General features: G+C 43.9%; 2 protein-coding genes across 7 annotated transcripts; one reads left to right on the top strand and one right to left on the bottom strand.

The window, feature by feature from the left end:
* Positions 1 to 551: 551 nt before the first annotated feature.
* On the bottom strand, positions 552 to 21,489 carry LOC142042094 (oxidized low-density lipoprotein receptor 1-like). 6 transcript variants are annotated; one of them, XM_075051613.1, is made up of 8 exons: positions 21,215 to 21,276; positions 19,750 to 20,255; positions 6,815 to 6,962; positions 5,143 to 5,241; positions 4,664 to 4,813; positions 2,892 to 3,043; positions 1,812 to 1,930; positions 552 to 1,545 (listed from the first exon to the last, which is right to left on the bottom strand). In XM_075051613.1, exons 3-8 carry the CDS (start codon positions 6,903 to 6,905, stop codon positions 1,383 to 1,385), a joined length of 774 nt encoding a protein of 257 aa, XP_074907714.1. In that variant the 5' UTR covers positions 6,906 to 6,962; positions 19,750 to 20,255; positions 21,215 to 21,276; the 3' UTR covers positions 552 to 1,382. The 6 variants fall into 6 exon arrangements, 4 of the variants coding, with proteins under 4 accessions (XP_074907714.1, XP_074907716.1, XP_074907715.1 ...); XM_075051615.1 differs by lacking the exons at positions 19,750 to 20,255; positions 21,215 to 21,276 and adding an exon at positions 21,439 to 21,489; XM_075051614.1 differs by lacking the exon at positions 19,750 to 20,255 and having other exon boundaries at positions 21,215 to 21,348.
* Positions 11,119 to 14,619, top strand: TMEM52B (transmembrane protein 52B). Its single transcript, XM_075051617.1, has 5 exons — positions 11,119 to 11,166; positions 11,806 to 11,849; positions 12,760 to 12,798; positions 13,751 to 13,917; positions 14,369 to 14,619. The coding sequence occupies exons 1-5, from the start codon at positions 11,119 to 11,121 to the stop codon at positions 14,617 to 14,619; spliced, it is 549 nt and encodes a 182-aa protein (XP_074907718.1).
* Positions 21,490 to 21,919: the final 430 nt, after the last annotated feature.

Raw genomic sequence — 21,919 nt, forward strand, 5'->3', positions numbered from 1 at the left:
CGGCTGCTGAGGCCCCGTGCTTAGACTTAGAAAATGCAGTATTTCCAGACTATGAGATAGCTGTGTGACAAGACACTCTCTGTTGTCCCTGCTCCTCCAAATTACTTCTTCATATCCATAATTAAGATAATTGCCATATTGCTAAACACTCATTTAGTGAGGGATGCAGCACACTTGTTGGCTGTTGCTACTGCAGACTTCTGATGCACAGCTTTATGTCTAAAATAAACATAATTAGAGGCTTGCCTAAATACCTCCACCTTCCCCGACTTGCAGTTCAGTTTTCATTGAACGGCTCAAATTAGTACAAATACACACAGGAACAAAAGTCCTAAAGAGAAACGTGACTGCTCCTGAGAGTTTTCAAAGGTCTCTATTGTTTGCTAGTGCCATAGAAAAGAGATGCTCTCTTTGATGCAGTCTTCTTTTTGAACAGCCTCCTAAACAGCAGCAAAGCGGCAGGAGGCTTTGCATCATTAAAGGCCCTGTACTTGATGGTTGTTGAGCCTGCTGTGCACAGTGACTTACTAAAAAGACACGCTACAGAAAAGGTCAGTAGCAGCAATATTTATTCGCTGTGAAATTCTGCAACAGAATGGAAAATGGATTTGAGAAATCAAAGAACTGGATCAGATGTGACATGGATAATTATCAAGACAGATATCTTAGAGGAATGCACCTTCCCCTCTAACGCTCGATGCAGCAGAACAATCCACTAGCAGCTGGACTGGCATTCCTGGGCATTAAATACTGCTGACTTTCCTCAATAAATATGTGTTCCATCTTTGCCTTCTGTTTTTTGAACCCATAGGGGATACAATCCCATTTAAAAGCTTTTCTCTCTAACCAGAAGAACTATAAATATTTTTATTTGTCTTTTAATGCAGGCTCTGATTCTGTTGTACTTTCTAGTTATCAGCACGTGAGGAGTGAAATTAAATCAAATATTTGGAAATTTATTGTAAATTGAGAGCTCACATCTGTGAACACCCAGTGGATGGATTTTGAAAACATGATGTGTTGCTCTTACAAACGGTCATTGATTCCTGTTTCTGGGAGACAGGTATGAATCTTTAAAATAGAGTTCTGGAATCATACACTTAATTATGGTTCATTTAGAAAGGAATTTATGAGAAGTGGATAGAAGTGGTTACACAAGAATGCAAGGACTGAAAGAAGAAAGAGGGAATGAAATTGTTGAAGAAAAAGCCCAAGAAGGAGTCTGGCTGATGTGCATCACCAGCAGGCAAGTTAAGCTTAGATTATCCCTGATGTTACATTAACCTAAGCTCAGACTTGTTTTCCCTATTGCAAACCCTGGGGCAGAACTCGCCCCCACAACGGCGTATCCCAGGACGGGGGTCTCTGCAGAGCTCTTCACACTAGTGCCTCTCTGAGTAGCTCACTTTCTCGACCACCGCAGGATCCACCACTTTCTCACAAATGTAAAATTTGTACACGCCACACCATGCAGTGTCTATATTTGCACCTTGAAGAAACACACAATCTAGGATAGGACTTGAGCTGGCTCGTTGGATCTGAAACCTGGGAAAAAATAGCAGAGATATTCATCATCCCATGGAAAAAATCACAGGTTGATACAATAATTCCCGACTGCTGCTGCCCATTTGACCCACAACAGTATACAAGCTCTCTGATGGGGGCTCGCCTAGGTCGGTAAGTGAGCGAGTGATGGGTAACCTGTCTGCTGGGGGGACAGGCGATTACTGGGCAGCAGTTAAAAGTTGCTGGTCCTGGCTCATAACAAGTATGCCTGGACGTGGTCTGCTTCTACCTGTGCAGCGACTTACAGATCAGGGGAGAAAGCTGATCCATCCTCCCACAGCCAGGGCCCCTCGGATCCGTTGTGGGACAGCCCAATCCAGAAAGAGTCATAACTGTAAAACCGTGCTGATCGCATTGTGAAGTCCTGTACGGAAATAAATGCAGAGCCTGTGAATCGCATCCCTGCTTCAGTCATAATGGCCTCTGATTTGGAAAAGGAGAGGGGCAAATGAAAGCGAGCTGCTCACACCTGTGCGTAACAGACTTTATTTCACAAATGAATCTGGGCAGTGCCTCCTACTCCTGGCAGTCAGTGCTGTTTTGGAGATAAGGAAAATGAACTTACTGAGAGCTTTCAGCAGCTGTCAGCTAAAAAGACAGTTGAGATAACTGAAGACTGCACATTAGCTGGGTAATGGGTATAGGATAATGACTTCCTTCCAACACCCCGGTTGCATAAGTCAGGCAGGAGAAGGCCTTTGCATCTTTTGCTGTCATTGTACATAGGAAATTGAAAATACAGACAATAAAACCACGGAGTTCAAGACATAATCCCATTGCCATTAAGGGTCTGGGTAGAAATTCCTTTACAGCAAAGAGCTCTTCTGGCTGTGCTTTATCTGCTGCTTCATGTGCAACTTAGGAGTCAGAAAAAGATATGGATACTCTTCTGCTCATGTGGGAGAAGAGGCCAGGGAGCAGGCGAGGCCAGGGAGCAGGCAAGGCCAGCGAGCTTTCTAGTTGTGGACAGCAAGAAGCTGAAGGCCAGGCTTCTGACGTTTGCTAAATAGTTTGCTCCAGCAAGACAGCAAAGAGTTGCCAACCAGTACCAGCTCAGTTATATTTGCCCTGAGGTGGGATGAGGATCTAGATGTAGAGCCAGGCTAGCGTGTCTCAGTTAAGTCCCCTGAAGTCAGTAGAGATGCACCAGGGAGGGTGCAACAGTACAAGGAGAGGGGCTCCTAAGGGTCACAAGCAGGTTTTGCCGCTTGGTCCAGCACACACACACCATAGCACAATGCACCAGTGCAGGGCTGGAGCGGCTGTTCAGGCCACAGTAAAATGCAAAGTGTTTAATTAGAGAGAGAGAAAAAAAAAATCTTTACCAGCTCTTCCTTACTCTCTATCTTAAGAAGCCTGGACTCCAGAGTAGAGCATTGAGCCTTGCTTTCTTGCCAAGTTTTCCATTCCTTCAAAAAGCGGTAGCAGTTCTCCCCATACTGCAGCCAGTCCTCAGGGCAAGGAATACATTTATGTCCTTGAAAACAAAAGAGCACCTGATCAGGTTTGTCAGTGAGAGCAGTCTCTAGCGGTCTAGTGGATCCCTTCAGGATTACTAGAGCAGTGCTCAGCCTCTCTATTGCAGAGGAGCAAAAAGTCCTCCTTCATTCTGCAGCTAAATTCATGTCTTCATTGGAGACTTGATAAATCCAGTTGCCAGAAGACCAGAAAAACATTTCTAAATGAAAATCAGGAAAACAAATAGTAAAGATTTGTTCAGTCTGACCAGCAAACGTGGAGGGTGCTAATAAAACACAAATAGAGGAAATTTTGGAAGGTTGAGCCATGGTCACAGACACATGGGTCTAGGTGGACATAAAAGGAAACCCAGACTTCCAGTCATATGGGTACATCTTCATTCATGTGAACTTACTTTTAACTTTTTGTTAACATCAGGGTCAGCTCTTCCCTGCTATATGCTTTACAATGCAACTTATACTTTAACTCTTCTGATAGCATTTCATACTTGCTGTGGATTCAGTGCACAGATGTCAGATAGTGATGGCCAGCCAAAGTGAAAGATAGTGAGCCCATTGCTGTTAAAGAAAATACCTTTCTGACAGCTGCATTTTGACTCTTTTTCTGCCACATTATTCTGTTTGTTGCCTGTTGGAACCCTAAGTAATACTAAAGCCAGGAAGAACTAAAAATGTTGGATTTTTCTTTCACTCTTGCACCATTTGGGGAGCTCCATTTCTAGTTGGAAAATGAAATAATTGCAAGCAGCAAAACGACCTGCCAGACAAAATATTTCAGAGATGTCTGGGAAGTGGGTCCCAACTATAGGGTGAATCATGTTCGTTGCTCTACAGTTCACAGGACCATTTTATCCTGTAACAAAACAATGCCAGCTGGGAATGCCAGGACTTGATGCTGGGTGCAATAGGTAGCACAGCACAGTACAAGTAGCTTCTGGTTTCTGCTAATTCAAATGCAGACATCTACATAGATAATAACCTTGCCACTCTCTCACAAGATGTTAATTTATTATCACTCTCTTCCCTCTGCTATATGATAATCTAGCATACTCAGCTCACCCATCATTGAAGTTTCACACCATTATTTTGCACAAGAAAAAAAAGATACCATCAGCATATAGTGTGTAAACTGTTAAAGCCAGTGATTACAATCCCATTTGGTAGAGAGAAGCAGTATTTACACTGGTGCATCCATGACTGCATAACAGAATGAAGCTGTCTTGAGGAGTCAAAGCATTCCAGACAATTAAAGCCAGTAGGAATTTTCCATCAGAAACTGACTGTGAAAGAAGGAATGGTAACATCAATGAATTTACCTATTAGAAATATATATATTTTTTAAAGTGTCATTATCGTGGCATTTTCTGAATTAAAATGTTTGGTTTAGGGTGTAAACCAGCTCCATTACAAAAATTCAATAAAAGTACTTCAGAAAGACTGATACTTGATCAAAATGGAAATGCAGCCTTTTGATTGACTTTTGGTTTAAATTTGTTTTTAAATTAAATAATTTAGGGCAGGGTTAGAGATTTTGATTTTCCTTCCAATATGGTTGATAGAAAAAACCCCAATCTGTGGCTACCATAATGCAATGGAACCATCTTCCCACCACTATGTACCTCTGGAGGTGGCAAGTTGCTTTACAGTCTCTGTCAAGTTCAAATTCTGAGCCTGGAGGAGCTCCAGCTGCTGGTTGAGGCTTTCCATAATTGCCTTTTGCAGGGTGAAGTTTTCATCCCTTTCATGCACAAGGTGGCTGACCAGGATGACTTGAATCACAGTGAAACAAGAATGAAATTGTTCCATTAATATTAAAGCTAAACTGCTGAATGCAACCTGAATAAACTTACCAAAGACACATGTACCTCCCCATGACTGAATATACTTGATCTACATACAGGTTGTGTACACTTATGAGCAAGATGTAATATGTCCCAATTTCAAAGACTGGGAGATCTCTTGAGTGGGTAAACTCCTCCAGCAAGGGACATTTTTTTGCATTGTTAATCCCCTAGGCTAATCCTTTTCCTTAACTAATTTCCTGGACTTTTAGTTGTTCATACTGAGCTCTGAGCACCACTTCTGTGACCATACTTACACCTGGTAGCCAAGACTCCTGCAGCTACCACTGAACTTAGGCAGAAGACCCCAAGCGCCGCTGTAGCCAGCCTCCAACAGGAAGATGGACTGGGGGAATCTGAGATAGACAAAAAGAAGGAAAAGCAGCAAGAACAGGAACCTCTCATCTTTGTACCTGCAGCTCCTACGGTGCACAAGACAACACGACCAGTAGTCTGCCTAGTGAATTGCTGAGTTTCAGACCGGTACGTGGTATTACATTATGAAAATTGTCCCGTTGTTTGGCTGTGGCCAGTCCTCCTTAGGAGTTGGGGGCTGGGAAGGGAGCAGGCCATGGAGACCACCTTAGCCGGGAGCTTTTAAAAGAAAACGAATTGGACAAATAAAGCTGAACAGCACAGAATTTTACATGTGAGAAAAGAACATCTAGGAAGTATTTGTGCTTACAACATGGCCGAAATTTTCATATGCAACCAGGTATTGGGGTATTTTTACTTTTGAGTGCCTAACCTGCCAAACTGAGAATGAATTTGCCTTTTCAGAAAATAACCTCAGAAACAGTCACCAATGAAAGCCAGGTCCCTGTAAAATAATCTGAAATTAGGGCATACAGAGGTGAATAAGACCATATACCCGCAGTCACACAGAAACACGGTCTCACACTTGGAAATGCACACATCCATTCCTGCAATGTGGGCAGATGCAAACACCCCCGTGAACTCACACAGAGCCCCAAAACACAGAGGAAAGGATTGCTTCCAATTTGAGAGTGTTATGTTCTTTTATTAGACTCCAGTATGACATTTCTGTGGCAATACTTATGTTGAAGGCACTAACAGAAATAGCTGGCATACCAACCTGTGGTATTTCTGCCTTTTATCCCTGTGTTCCCTAACTCTAACCAAACAGTTAAGAACTCTACTAGATTACTGGGAGTTCCGCTTCAGGCTCCAAGTATAAAACTCAAGGACCCCTCAAAAGGTGAAAATGAGACAAACACTGCCTAGCTAATAAGGGGAAATTTCCTTCAGAAAGAGCTCTTTGATCTATTAGATTATTCTCAAATTTATCAAATTCATCTCCAGATGTTCAGTCAGGCTGGAACATAACATCTCTTTGCTTTGCTACTACCTTTCATACAGAGGGATTCTAAAGCACTAATGCATCGCATAAAGAATACAGATTTGGGATCAGGCACATTCCTCCCTTCCTCTGTGAAGCTATGTAGCATAATTTTTATGATTCTTAAGTACAAAAAGGTATTTGTCCATCTATTCCTCCCCCTGAGAGAATTTTTTTTTTTCCCCTGGCATTTACTTCATTCCGTTAGTCAGATTTAAATAAGTAAAGCCGAAAGACTTTTGCAAGGCCCCTTAGGCAGATTACTTCACTAAGTTCCAGGAGCTGACACTTAACATCTATTAGAACATGTTTGTTTTTACGTAACTGCATCCCACAACCTTAATTATATCTCTCCTCTCAAATCTAAACAGTTTTTCCACATTCTCTACTCTTCCATTCTTTTTCACCTCCTGCCTTTTTTCTTTTCTCCCTCTGATTTCTTAGACGATTTGAGTACAAAGGGCTCCCAGAAGCCAAGATGCTTCATCATCCTCTGAGCGTCACATAAAGAATGTTCTCCAAGGTGAGAGTTTGCCTTGGAGAGAACTGCCCCCCAACACCACCACTACCTTTTGCTCTGGCAGTCTGGAGCTTCTGGTCCTGGGATTTTTCCAGTGTTGTGAACCTCAGGTCTGCATATGTCACTTCTTCACTTGTCATTTCTGGCAAGGTTTCAGGAGAATTCAAAAGTGTGGTTGCTCCCACAGGGATAAGGTTCTGGGGGGGATCAAATGAACGGTCAGTGTCACTTGGAGCTAACAGAGTGATTCATGCAAAAGTCAGAAGGGGTTTTTGGCTCATACTAAAGGATTTCATGACACAGTGATGCTGGGGGTTGTTTACATGAAGCGCAGACTCAGAACAGTATTTAAATTTCCTGTGGGCAACAGGGTACGGAAATCTCACAGTTCTCAGTTCCTGGAACAGATGCATAGTTACCCAATTTGTGGGTACGTCCTTTCTGTAGAAAGAAAAAGAAGGAAGGGGAGAGGTGAAGAGGAAATTACATTAATTTTGGATGAAGTCTAAACAAATCCTTGAAGTTTTTCAGCAGCAGGGGTGTTTGTTTCCTGGCTTTATTATACAGTGATTAATATTCGGCAAATTCAGCCGGAGGGGCTCCTCGATCTCTCAAGTGGCACAGGAAGACTGGAGGTAAAATGAAACAAGAAATATACTGATCCCCTTTGCTTATTGTTTGTAAGCACATCGCACTTGTCCTGGTGGGGTAGCACATTGACTTGTCACAGCCATTGCCCATTCCTAGGACACAAAGAAATGAATCCAGGTTTCCCACCTGCCGTTCCAGGTGTGTCTGCACCATAAAAGGGAATGAGTCGAAGAAATCTGCTGAACTTATGGGGAATCTGGGTAGAAAACTCATGTACCAGAATGTGATGCTGTGCTCCCGGACTAGCTCTGGGCTGGAAGCAGTCCAGGAACAGTCACAGTCACATGTGATAATCACTGCCTTCCAGCAAGAGCAATTAACAGAGCGCAGCAGCATGCCATTGCACTAGGGCTGCCGCTGCATCCAAGGAAGGGTCACCTGTCAGCTTGAGCACCCGCACCACGCTCGCTCGAACTTTGAGCACTAGCAATAGGATGGAGAAACTCAAATGGTCCTATGTTTCCTGGTATTTCTAGGTCTGCTGGCAAAATGACAGGATCGAGATCTGAATTTTCAGTTTTATTTCACCCTGCTGTAGGACATGCAGCCCAAGAACTGCTAGTCTTGCCAGCTGTTAGCTCAGGAATGAGGATGAGCACCAGGTAGCACAGAATACTACCCCCCAGCACTGCGTCTCACCAGGGGCTTTGCCAACCCCAGACTGCTGGAGATCTAAGCTCCCCAGGTACAGAGCAAAAGGCATTCCCAGCCTTTTACCTTACAGTGGAAAAATTGAGCGCCATGACTTGGACTCCAGCATCTGGGCAAACACATATAGACCAATACACGTTAATTTACAGGACCACCTTACCCTGTCTCCAATGAGCTGCTGCTTTTGAACCCTCTGTCACATTTTCTGTCAACCCTTATGTCCTCAGTGGAAAGAGCACAAAATGTGGGAGGGAAGTGTTCTGCTTCTTTCTGCACAGTTTATTCAAAAATCATCTGCTTTTGTTTTACAAACAACAGAGCCCTTTTGGATTATCATCATTCAGTGTAAAATACATGAAAGCTTTGATAATGTCTTACTACACCTGCAAAACTATCAGGGGTCCCTGTGAGCCCCAAATGTGTTCTCATATTTTACATTTCTAAATGTCCATGGGGAAGTATTGGATATGACTAATCAAGCTGGCTGTAGTGGAATACTCCTCTGAAGAGTAACAGGCAACAAGGAGCAATTTCTCAACAACTTCTAAGAGCAGTACAACAGCATTTTTTCAGCTCATTAAGAAGCTTTACTCCCAGTTAAGATCATGCTACCTAGGGAATAAAAGTTAGAACAGGCTTGAGATACATCCCTTGATACAACCAGAACAGGGAAGCAGAGAGGAACAAAGTATTTTCTGTCCATACCACAGTCTGCTTTCTCTGGCATCCAAGGAAGGGTATGTTCAAATCACATAGCTTACTATGGCATGGACCCTTAGATTTTAAACAATCACAAAGAACAGAAAAAAGTCAATGATGGGATATTTTTGTTTGCTTTAGCAGTTCTGTAAGGGTCTGGTCACATTTTTAAAACCTTTTGAAAGGTGGCAAGGGGGAAATAAGAAAGAGAAAAGTCACTTCAATATAATGTAAAACAAATAAAAATAAACTACTGAGTTAATTGAGGCAAAATAGTAGGGGAATGTGGAAAAATTTAAACCACTGTCGAATGACGGGCTAGCAGGGCCATAGGTGGATTACTGGAAGCACAGTATTAATGACAATGCCATAGAAATAGAAAAAGAGTGATCAATAAGTTTCAGCAAGAATGACTTATGATATGCTTTTGGAGGGGTCACTGTTTCATGTCACACTGCTGCTTTCTCTTTAGAGAAATTTTTTATCACTTTATCTGATATTTCTCCAGTTTGATTCTTCTAGAATTCAAAATTCTCATAAGACTAAATTTCAGTTAAAAATCAAGCCATAATCTATTGAATTATCACACTGATAATAAAAATCCCCTGAAAAACGTTGGTAATTTGCACTTCTTTTCCACATTGAATCCCACCATTTTTAAAAGCTGTACATACAAGAAAGGCTATTTTACAGTTCTGCTGGGTCTTTTGTTCTAAAACACCTATAATACACAAAAGAGTTTAAGGAGAAAGAGACAAAAAGAATATTGGGCAATTCCCATGTAAATACAAAGCCAATAGCTCATGTTTCTATGTTTCTTATTTGTCCACCAGGACTCAGAAACCTTCTTCCAGTAGTAGACTAGGATAGACAGATAAACTCATGCTAAGGCGTGTTTATACTGCACCACTACTTTTATAATTAAAGAATGGTAAATGGTTTTTAGCCTGCCTTGGGAGAATACATTATGTTCATGAATCCATTGGTTCTGCTCTGCAACTCTAATATGCATCACCAAGGCTAATGATTCACCAGTTTAATGTGAATGCATTGTGATTGCAACATGGGGCAACAAGTTTCTCTAGTTGCCATCCTACCCTTAACATATATTTATGCACAAGTCCCAGGTGGTTCCTAAACACAAATAGCAACACATTACTGCAGAGCATTTTTTTCTCGCTCAGCTATTCAAAAGAGAAAGAGAAGGTGAACACAATTATATGCATGTAATAACTCTCTGAGTAGCCACGAGCAGTAACAGAAATCTAAAGCAGTTCTACAAGAGAGAGAAAATTAATGGGTCATTGAAGGCAACCTTCTAATATAATCAGCTGCAGGACAAATAGTATCCAGGACAGGAGAATCAACATGTATTCCCTACGACGCAAAGTATTTAGGGGGACTTGGCTGGCCATGCAGGAAGTTCAGGAGTGGGACCTGTGAGTGAGCAGACTGTCAGCTGCAGGACTGACATAGCAGGAGACTACCAGGTAAGAGGGATAGTGGCAGAGCCTTAAAATGGGAGATACAAGAGGTGTTGCATATGCATACACACAAATACATATGCATATGCATACATATATATGCATATACATGTGTACAAATATGTTGCATTCATGTACATATACATATAACTATACGTATATAAAATGCTGTATATAATTATTATATTGCAAACTGTTTCACTTCAGCAGGAACACCTCGCTTGTAACATACACTCTGGATGTTGATCATATGGCTAAAGTCAATAGACTGGATCCACAGAAGCAGGACAGTGGGAGTGCAGCGACAGAAAAGGTACTGGAGGAAGGAGAGGAATCTGAACTCCATTTAAACAGGTCAATAGCATGACCTTCAACCCACCCCCCTCAGGGTAGGGGCGGAGAGAGGAATAATTGGGAATGAACAAACTCAGAGACCCTTTCTGCTCACAGAAGGGAAGGGTCAGGTCTGCAGAGATCTCACGATGCCCTTCACTGAACTAGTTCAACATCTAAAGTAAGAACTTGTAGCCACCGCTTTTCTCCTGATCTGGCTGGAAGGCTTCAGAGATCCCTTCAAAAGAGGGAGAGAAGCAGGCCAAGAGAGTAACAAAAGGAGACAGGCAAGAAACAAACAGGAATTGCCAGTGACAAAGAGAGAAAGCAAAAACCTGAAGGGCAGAGAAGAAAGATAGACCCGGAGGAGGACAGAAGGAGGTAGACCAGGAGGAAGAGATTGGATTCAACGCACAACAAGGAATCTGCTCCTTCTCCTCGTCAGTGGACTGATGAGGATGAACTGAAGCTAGGAAGGACAAGAAGACATTGAGCAGCTTGAGACACCAAGAGGCCACAGAATCACCCTACAGGGATGCATAGCCCAGTCATGATTTGCTTTGTTTTAATGTGTTTCTTATGGGTAAGTCACATCCCAGGTTCCTTTTTAGGGGGTCTCTGCTCAGTTATGGGGTTACCTTGGAAAGATGGAGGGGCATTAGCAATTGACAGTCACAATAATTTCCCTGATGTTAGAAAGAACTGGACATATGAAAGGCTCACATGCAGGAGAAGAGTATTTGCAGCTCTTCCAGGGATGGTAATACAGAGATCAGGGTACCCAAGGAAAAGGGATGAGAAGGGTAGGAGTGCTGGAGGGACAGCAGAATTCAAGACAGTGTGGGTATAATATGAAGCAGGACATTTAAAGGTTCTTAATATTTGAGCATGGAGAAGGATCTACATCTGTAGCATGACATAGCTTGGTGGGGAAAGGGAAACCTGTGGTGAGGGTGAAGGTAAGTTGGGGTCTGTGCTAGGCACAGTGCTAAGTAGGATTTTAACGACTATGGGAAGTTAAGATACGCAAAAATGCAGTTGGTATCACAGTAATTTCAGATCTACAGCAGAATATATGATGGAAACAACAGAAGATAGATAACAGTAAGTCCTTACCGTAGGAGATTCAGACTGGTAATAGTCCAGGTGACAGAGATAAAAGTTGCATAAGACAAAGACTTAATTCACTCTAGCTGTGTCTTGTTTGGTTTTCTCCTTCTAGGTCCCCCAAGTAAAAGGTGAGGAAGGCTGTCTCAACACTGAACTGTGAGTATTTGTTGATCTTGCACTCTTTTAAGAAGACAATGAAGGACAAAGGCAGTAGTAGACATCAGTGTTATGACATGGGTACTGACATTTTCCAGAAAAGCTTAGTTTAATTGTGACTATTGAAAACTCACATAAAAGTTCCATTGCTTTGAATGTGAAGTGTATTATTTACTATCTATTCAACACACTGATCATGCGGTACTGTTCCTGCTACCTATTTGGGTAACTGTAATGGTTAAGAACTTTCTGGTGTAATTTTGATTGACTGAGATTATGAATTTGGAATTGACCTTTCCTTGAAAAATTAGTTGAAATATAGTGCTCTGGTGAATATTCCTCTTGGTGATGTCATTTGTAAGAATAACAGAAATCAAGACAAAGCAAATGTGAAAAATTGCCTAGGAGGATTTTTTTTTTGCTAAAAAAATTGTCTTTAAAAATGCACAGGCAGGTCTACTAACTAAAACTAAAGGAACATGCAACACAGCATCCAAAATGTACCCACAGGGCCAGAAAGAAATCAAAGAGAAAGTCAGAAAAAACCAAAGCAAAAGATAACAGGGTTGGGCAGACTAAATTGTGAAAAAAAAAAATAAAAGAAGGGAGATCCAGAAATTATAACACGATGCAAATCCCTAGGGCTTGCAAACAGAATTGGGCAGGCACAAATATCAGGGGAACAATAAAGAGATAAAGCCAAAGAGAAGGCAAACTCACCTAACAGGGAGACTGATGAGGTTGGACAACGGTCTTCCCCACAAAGCACAGTGAGTTTCTCATCATTATGCCATTTAGAAGCTGGAGTGTAATTGAGGAGCATGAGGAGAGCTGGAAGAGGATATAGTAGGGATCTTCCATTTATTTGGCATTCTGTGGCTAACTATGTGTTGTACCCTCTTCTCCTCAGCTGTTCAGGTACTGAGTGGGACCGTTTGTGGTATATCTGGTAAGATGGCATATGTTTACTTTAAATATCTGCACCACCAGCCAATTCCAGTAGCAAAGAGTGGGATTAAATGTGACCTGCTCATGCCACCCCCACTTTCCCTTGGGACATTAATGCTCTACAGTAGCAAGGCAACCCTTAGCTATCGCATCGTCTTTAACAAATGTTGGCTTGCCAACTTCCTTTATTACTCCACATATCAATTTAGTCAGGTGAACAATATTAATAAAGCATTCATGGCACAATATGCCTTTTAAAAGGCCCATTTTAAAAGTAATTTCAGTCTGATTCCTTAGTAATTCTCAACAGGATGCAATTAAAAAGGATGGTAGTTGTCGAACATCTACAAGGCTGCATTACTAAGAGTATAGCCAATAGATTGAGAGATACAATCTTTCCTCCCTGCTTGTCACTCATGAAGACTCATCTGGAATATGTAGTCCAGTCTTAGTCCAGTCTTGGCCCCTCAGTACAGGTGACAAACCAGAGCAAGTCCACTGGAGAGCCAATAAAATGGTCAGGGGTCCAGAGGACATGATGTATGAGGAGGGGCTGAAAGGACTGGGTTTGTTCAGCCTGGAGGAGGCTAAGGGGACAACCTAATTGTAGTTTTCCACTACCTAAAGTGGCTCTAGGGAGAAGATAGAGCCAGAGGCTTCTCAGAGGTGCCCAGCAGAAGGACCTGAGGTGACAGGCCAAGCTGCATCCAGGGAAATTCTGATTAGACAGAAGGAAAAAAATGCTTCCCCCAAGGGTTGTGCAGCTCTGGAACGGGTGCCCAGAGGGGATGTGTGATCTCCATCCCTGGAGACTGCCCACATTCTGCTGCACAAGGCTCCAGATGACCATGTCCGCCTTTGAGGTTAGCCCTACTTCAAGCAGGGGGAGACCTTGAAAGGTCCGCTGCAAACAAAGTCTTTCTGTCCTAATTCCGTGTCCTCTCCCTTTCCAGGCTGGTGGTGGTCATCGGCGGGCTGCTGCTGCTGTGTGGCCTGCTTTCTGTCTGCGTGAGATGCTGCTTTCATTGCCGTCAGGCAGGGGAGGAATCGGGCCCTCAGCCCTACGAGGTCACCGTCATTGCTTTTGATCATGACAGCACCCTCCAGAGCACCATTACCTGTGAGTTGGCTTCGGCAGAGGCTGGGGACCTCAGCACAGCCCGAGATGAGGGGCTGCACTGTAAAAAAGCCCCGGTTGCGGCACCCCAAGCCTGGCAGAGGGAGGAACATGGCAGGATGCAGGGAAAGCGGCATCTGTACGTAGTACAAATTGAAGGGCTCATCGGGCTTCACGCAGCAACTGCAGCCAGATGGTGAATCAGCTGTGAGACATGTTTGGGTGGAATTAGGGCAGCTCCAGGCCTCGGTGGCATTTGAGGAAGGAGTAACTGTGGGATGTTGCTGACGGGGTTTCACACATCCTCCTTTCAGGGAAGGATGAAGGGGCAGGAGAAGGAAAACATTCAGGCTGTGGGGAGAGAAAAGCCTGTGCGCTGCAGATATACTTCTCCTCCTCTAATCGCACGGTGCTTTCAGGATGAGGTAAACAGCTTTTGTCTCCTCCTTCTCAGCTCTCCACTCTGTGTTTGGGCCTGCTGCCAGGAGGATATTAGCGGTGGCACACTCCCATAACGCTGCACAGGGAACACCACCCCTCTCAGCACCAGACACTCCTCCAGTCTACGAAGAAGCTCTGCACATGAGCAGATTCACAGTCGCCAAGACGGGGCAGAAAGTGCCAGACCTGGATCCAGTGCCCGAGGAAAAACTGCAGGCATCTGCTGAGGGCAAGGATGCCCAGCCAGCCCTCCCAGGACACTAGTGCCTGTTTTTACTGAACGGCAAATAATGCAGAATAGTTACATGCAGAGACTAATTCTTCTGAGCAGGCTTAGGAATATCAGATTAACCTCCTCAGTCTAATGAGAGAGGGAAAAAAACAGTCTAAGACAGTTTCAGATCCCGCATATTTCGATGGCTCCTTTTGACACCTCCTTGAGATAATCAACAATTGGCCTTCCCCGTGTCCATTTATTAAGCACACACACATCACTCGTATCACCCTTTGCACAAACCAGCAGGCAGCAGGATCAAGGCGCTGAGCCACTCTTCAGGCTAGTGACCTGCAGGGAGACCGCAAATGCTGTCTCATTCTGCTTGCCTGCAGTCTAAGTTTCCTGGGTATGGCAGAGAGGTTTCACAACAGGAAAAAGAAAGACATATGAGAAGGTCTTAAGACCTAATAATAACAGCAAACTTCTGGAGAGTGTCAACCACTTATAGTAAATTTAATGCCTGTAAAAAAAGGACAGTATACATTTGCTAGTATATGCAGTATAGTGCCCTAAATACCCTACAGGATATATAGAATGAATACAGACTGGTTCTGAATATGATATATAGCAATTCTGAAATAGTAGTCACAAGCTCTTATATTTGAAATAAAAAAATATATATCTGTGATAACAGGTCAAACAAGGGGAGGAGGAGGAAGACTACCCCTGAAGTAAAGTTCAATTGTATTTTGGTTGCATTCGTATTGTATCTTTTATTAATTATTCCTAATGTTGCTGTCAAAAGCAGATCAAATTCATTAAGACCATTTAAAATATTTAAGCCATTACTCATATAGAAATAGTTTGTGAGTCTTTCCTGATTGATACAGCTATGTTGAATCATCCAGAAATATTAATCAAACTGTTTGGATGAACACAGCTATGGACCATTTGTAAAATATCTTCTTGGACTAGGTACTCATGAGAAGGTGACTGTTGAATTCTTGTTTCTACCTCTGGGTTCAGCAACTGAAAACATTAAAGCAGAAGGACATCCAATATCAGATGATAAGCAGTCATGAATGAATTGCATGTATATATTAATGTTGATATGAATGCACAGGTCACGGATATCACACCTTTCTGAAGTGCCTGCACAGCCCTTCCTACTGGACTACTCAAATTCTTACTGTCCTTAATATGCTGATCTTTACAACTTTCCTGTGAAAGTACAGAAAATATAGTTATTTTGTGGATAAGGAGAACAAGGACCAGGTCAAAATATAGTTATTTTGTGGATAAGGAGAACAAGGACCAGGTCCCCAAGTATGTTTAAGAACGTAACTGCTGTTGAGATTACAGCCCTGGAGAATTTTAGAGAAGGTTGGTAAGACAGCTTCAGGGGTAGCATAAAGCAGAACTGAACGACCAAAACACCTTTGATGGTGTCCCAGACCTTGTCCAGTACAGGAATTTTGTATCCAAGGGAATTTAATGAGGGTCTTGATTTCCCAGGTCACAAACTTCTTCCCGAATTGCCTAGTCGTTACCTAACTGTACCATTAATGACTGATAAACTTGAATGGAATAAATAAACAAGTGCCACAAAAGGTTATGTCTCTTCTGCCATACAGCACGCTTGAAATAACAACAACTGTTTGTGAAACATCTACTAGAGCCCTATTTCACCAGCTGCTCTCTGAAGTCCAGCTCCAGCCTGACTTCACCAAGCCGCAGAACATTTCCTGCAAGGCTCTTGTATACTCCACAGTAAAAGCCTGAAAGGAGCAGAGACATTTGGATCTGCTGAACGTGTGCCAAGGACTATCAAGCCCAGAAACTTCCTGGAAGCCTTCACAGTCGTTTCCAGGGGGAACATACCGTTCCTCCGCCGCCTGCCCCCCTTCCCTCCCGGCTGCGAGCCCCGAGCACTGCGGGCACTGAACGCGAGATGGCAGCGCTGCTCCACGGGGCAGCAAGCCTGCCCAGAAACACGGCCATGTGCAGGGTTTGGTACTTTGCAATAGTAATTACACCGGGTGTTTTTTTTGTTTTGGTTTGGTTTTGTTGTTGGGGTTTTTTTTTAAGATGTGCCATATCAAGGGAAGTTTTAAAATTCTTCGTTTTCTCCTCCTCTGCATCAAATCAGCTCTGCTATCTCCTTTCTCGGTTTCAAGGGGAAAAGTTACAGGTCACTCGTACCCAGAGCTGGGCATTACCTCCCGATTGCAGCATTTTTGCCTTGACCAGAGCCAGTATTGTCTGACTCTCCTGTCCCTTCCCGTCTGCCCACAGCTTTCTTTGCTTGTCTCGCTCTTAGTTGTTAGGTGCTAGAGCAGGTACCCTCAAGGGATTTTTACCGGCAAGACTTCCAAAATATTTCATGTGACAATAATGATAGATGTAGCTTCACTTGCTCAGGGATTGTTTCCTACTAAACTGACTTCAGATGAGCACTCAGAGCCCACAGGACATGATAAAACACCAGATTAAAACAAACAAACAAAAAACAGAAGCAGACCTACAAACGCTCTATTTAACCGTAGAAGGTTGTGTAGGAAAGTGAAGACCAGGTATCAGTGACGGGAGACACTGCCCCCAGATCTCTTAGGATTCAAAGATGTTCTCTCCTCACAAACAATCCAAAAATGAGGACAGAGTCAGTAAAGATCACATGTACTTGGTGAAAAAGCAGGATCACCCCCCATAAAAATATAGCAAGTCTACTTATTTACAGAGATAAACTGCTACTTGGTACTGCCATTTGTTGTTATTCAGCTGGGTTTTTTTTTACTCCATCAGTGGCGGTTCCACCTCACTGTTGTGTCTGGACATTGAATATACTTTGTGTGTTGTATTGTATCAGCCAATAAGCACTTTGAAATCTTCTCTGCTTTCAGAATGAAAATTAAACATTAAATATTATTAAACATAAAGAACGAATACTTTCATGCAACAGTCAAATAAATATTCAAGTAGCAACTGTTTTCCCCATGCTTAAGAGCAATAGGGATATGAATCTCCCACAAATACACAATAAGATGCATTGGAAAATAAATAAAAGGTTTCTGGTAATCATTAAATAACCTTAGGGTTTGTTCAGCTGCTGTGTACAGCCACTGGTGTCAAGCTGGCTGCACTGGAGTACCCATTTTCTGCAGAGCACTCCAAAATCCTGCACAACCAGGGAAAGAATACCATCCAAAGCAATTCTCTTTAGTTATGAATAATTAAGTATCTGCATCCAAAGATCCCCATGCACATTACAGACTTTACCCATGTTGTCACGCTGCCTACGCATCAGACAAGCCTTAGTATTCCATCTGTAAATGGGGAAAATGGTGTACAAAGTACTGAAGATAACTATATCATAACCAAGACACTGTCCCTTGGTTCAGCTTTGGCTTGTTTGTTCACTCAACCGTTGCCCAAACACTGGGAAAAGGGTGGGACCCGAGCAAGCGGAGGACAAGTGATCTCGAAGGAGAAAGAGCAACCAGTCTCCACGGGCTACGTTTAGCCTGCACGTAATTTGGGCTGGAGCCACATGAAGGGAACAAAAGTACACTGCTGCAAAGGAGTTGTCCACACCACCCTTAGGTTCCCCTAGAACATGTGGTACTTAAAGACCCGACCTCAGAAACACGCCACTGGCCCCACTGTTGTGTTGCTCCTTTGTTTTCGCAGGGCTGTGGGTAACAATGATTCCCATCCCCAACAGGCCACTCCAAACCACTGGCTGGGACAAAGGGATCTCAGACTTGTGTTATTCAGATCTGAGGTTTTGTCCTTTACTGCTGCTTTTCACTGCACAAGGTATTTTCCTTAATCTCCTCCTAACATCATTTGTATGCCTTTAAGCAACTTGAGCTGAGGCTGGGCCATGCAATCTGTTTGGGAGGAATGAGCAGCTTTTTTTGTAAAAAATAAGAAGCTGTAGAAAATAGACGGCAGCTCAGCATAGACAATACAGAGCCATTTCCTAGAGGAAAGGAAAACATCTACGCAATTAGCTATTGTTTGCTGGGAGTGACTAACCCTGTGCCCTCACCCAGGGCCGATGTGCCCGTGCTGGCTCTGAGGCTGCTATGGGTCCAGTGTCAAGTGAAACTGGTGACCAGTCAGGAGTGGTGCAGGAGACACACCAGGCAAGGACTGTGCCATGGATGGACAGCAACCAGCAGAGTCAAAAGTGACTTCAGGTACGCCTTCTGTGGTTTAATCACCACTCAGACTACAAAGTAGAAGTTTTCTGACGAGAGAGGCTTTGATATGCTGAATCCACACTAAAGATTACCAAAAAAAGAGTAAGTCAGCCCATGGAGGCACAAATGGAGTTAAGTACCCAAGGGGAGGTACTAATGAAAGAAATATCCAAGGGAGTCCAGAGTTATAGGTAGCTGAATAGTAGCTCCAGGGGGGTTGCCAAGAGACATCCACCTAGATGACATGTCGAAGAAACACAGGGCAAATAATGGGTATTTCTATCCTTAATTCACAGAATTTTAGCCAGTTAGCTACCTTAGCTAGCTTCACTTCACAGTGGTGCAGTGCAGAGCTCCTAGCAGTGCCCCTGGAGCACCGTGTGGTACAGCACAGGCTGCAAACCCTGCCCCCAGATTCCGTGCAAATATTTTTATCTCCTGCTTCTATGGCTACGGCATTGGCAACGCTTGGGGAATCCCTTTCAGAGCGAACCTCTGCCTACGTGAGCTGCAGGCACAGCAATACATGCTCAGAGCTGTTCTGACACTCTAGGTTAAGAAAGAACATATTGTTTTGACACTGTGGAGAACCGCCTTGTGCTGGCAGCCCGGGGTAAGAAAACTAGCCGACCCCCTTTCCCATTCCTCCCTCTAGCACACGGACCCAGAACGTGGGGTTTGTCACATGCCCATGGGTTGGCATTTTAATAAGAGCTCTAAGTCAGATGATTAGCTGTTTGTCACTGCTTCTGCATGTGTAATCTTCCTGCCTGCTGTTGTGCCAGTGACGTTATTGTTATTATTGAGCTGGAGGAGAGGGCTGGGAATTGAGAGCCTGATGGGAAGGAAGCGGGGCAGTGGGAGGAGCGAGGCCGGTGGCTGCACATCCAGGGCTGCATCATGAGGGCAGGCAGAGTTCAGTAAGGAGATTTGTGATCCTCACGTGGGATTTGTTGGGGGAGCAGAACTCACCTAGCAATGTGCTTGCTGGCCACGGCTTTGCATCAGACCAGGGAAGAGCCCTGAAACTCCTCTCTGATTTGGCAACAGAAATTCAAACTCGATGCTAGCTCAGCTGCCTTGTATAGTCCTGGAGATGGAAACAGCGATTTACAAGACAACAGGAGTTTGAGATCAGTCTGTTAAAATTGCCAGAATGTGTTGGTGGCCTGGGTGAAACAGGCTAGAAAATTTCCTCTCTTTTGTCCTTGAGGAAGAGGCATCTACATCACTACAGACCTTCAATACACATCAGCAACTGCTATGCTGCAGGCAGTTAGGAAGCAAGGAGGCCAAACGCTGGTATTACAGAAAGGCGCAATGCCATGAAACCAGAATTTTCCCCAGGTCTAAACCCTAGGATTCCTTCAGTCTAGGCGATGCACTATGGTACTGCACAAAAATAATGCCTTCCTTCTGAGTCACCCTTCTGCGATCCTGTGACACTCCCTGCAAGCCTGGAGAAATGTTGACATGTCCTAGGATAGAGAGAAACAACTAGATGATGATTCCTGTACAAACCTTATGCACGTGAACTAGTGAAGGCTGGGACACACCAGTCTATGCCATTCCCACTGTGGGCTTCTCTATCCCTAAGAGATTTGGGCATGTACCTGTTGGAGCTGACCATCGAGCTGTGCAGGAGGTCACACTACAGCATACTGAGCCGTAAAAGCTTAGACACTAAAGCGCCTGCCAGAGTTCTTGGGGGCACACTTCAGCCATGCAAAAGTAGGTGTCATGATTCAGGTGAGAAAAATCCCCCCCAACATGCCTACTTATTGCCACTGGCCACAAAGGCAGTTTAAAGTGACAGGCTCAGCTGTACACGCCTGCATTCTAAGTGTAGGTGAGATTTCTGTCCCATGCCCATTTACGCTCCTGTGCCAGGCAAGATTATCTGGGAGCTGCCACCATCTAAGCATTCCTGCAACTAAGTTAATATATTTCCTCCATATCTCTCCTACTTACGTTCAAGATGAGAGATCACAGTACACAAAACAGTCTCTACAAGGCAGAAGGCACAAGCTAACCCCCTGGATCTCCTGTGAGGATTTGTAACAGGCCCTTCATATTGCTGGTGTCGGCCGAGTCCCATCCTGCAGGCAACTTGGGTGTGCGTATCAATATATAGGGATAAAGCCACCAGTCCTACAAGTTTCTTGGGGCAGCCTAAAGAATTTACATGAGTACTTCTAGAAAAAGACCAGGGCTTTATGTTCCCCTGATCCTGTTTTTATCATTAAGAAGCATCCAGCTTGCTCTTAATTTTCTTCAGGATTCAAACTGACTCTTTGCTATAGTCAGGATTTCTTCCATTCTAACCACACTGTAGGAGCAGAGTGCCAGCAAAACACCAACAATATCTTATCCTACCCTTGTTCATTCTGAGCCAGCACAACACACTATCAGGTATAGGACACCTGGGTCCTCTCACCTCTGCCACCGGTGTGGCCTCAGAGAGTCACCTTGAGCGTCCGAGGCAGCCTGCTGTCCCACTCAGCCCCTACTACTGCAACTAGTACCTCCTCGGAAAAGTTCTGCCGCTCTGGATGTGGCACGCAAAGAAAGAATTATTTGATACACTCCCATTCGTTGTCCCCAGGGTAGCAGCAATTAGTTTTTGTGCTGATGTGAGCATGCTGACCCATTCATTATTACCTTCTCCTTTGCTGGTCAGTAGATAATCATGAGCCCAGCTGCTCCTAGGAAAAACCAAAGATATTCCAAATATGTATCAGCTGAGTAACTGGGCTAAAATTGGCCGGCTATTTTGGTTTGTTTGCAGACAGTTCCCTTTATCTGTCTGCTGTTTGCAACGTGCATCTGGTCTGGCACATTACGTGACACGCTTTCTGCCCCTTGTTGTTTAACTGAGACGTTATAAACAGGGCAACAATCCAGCTCCAACAGGGCCGCTCACGACAACCAGCATTTTTTTTTTTTTTTGGGGGGTCTTCCATCTCACAGCCACTTAAAGGTCAGGCTCATTACCCCCGTTTTAGGCAAGCAGAGACACTCAAGCCTCACACGGGGGACACCGAGCCCTGTTCGTGTGTCGTGTCCCCCCCCCCCGCGTGGAGCACCGCCCCACGCCGCTGCGCTGGTGGGGAGAGAAGGCGGAGCAGCCCGGCCCCCCCGT

This window comes from Buteo buteo, chromosome 19 (assembly GCF_964188355.1).
Source record: "Buteo buteo chromosome 19, bButBut1.hap1.1, whole genome shotgun sequence".
NCBI classification, from domain to species: domain Eukaryota; kingdom Metazoa; phylum Chordata; class Aves; order Accipitriformes; family Accipitridae; genus Buteo; species Buteo buteo.

Coding starts and splice junctions, on each gene's coding strand:
- LOC142042094 (XM_075051615.1), bottom strand. CDS start 6,905: ATGACAAGTGAAGAAGTGACATATGCAGACCTGAGGTTCACAACACTG. Junction 3,044..4,663: donor GCAACTTGCCACCTCCAGAG/GTACATAGTGGT, acceptor TTTGTTTTCAAG/GACATAAATGTATTCCTTGC. Junction 1,546..1,811: donor TCAGCTTTCTCCCCTGATCT/GTAAGTCGCTGC, acceptor ATTTTTTCCCAG/GTTTCAGATCCAACGAGCCA.
- TMEM52B (XM_075051617.1), top strand. CDS start 11,119: ATGCATAGCCCAGTCATGATTTGCTTTGTTTTAATGTGTTTCTTATGG. Junction 11,167..11,805: donor TTTTAATGTGTTTCTTATGG/GTAAGTCACATC, acceptor TTCTCCTTCTAG/GTCCCCCAAGTAAAAGGTGA. Junction 13,918..14,368: donor CCTCCAGAGCACCATTACCT/GTGAGTTGGCTT, acceptor CCTCCTTCTCAG/CTCTCCACTCTGTGTTTGGG.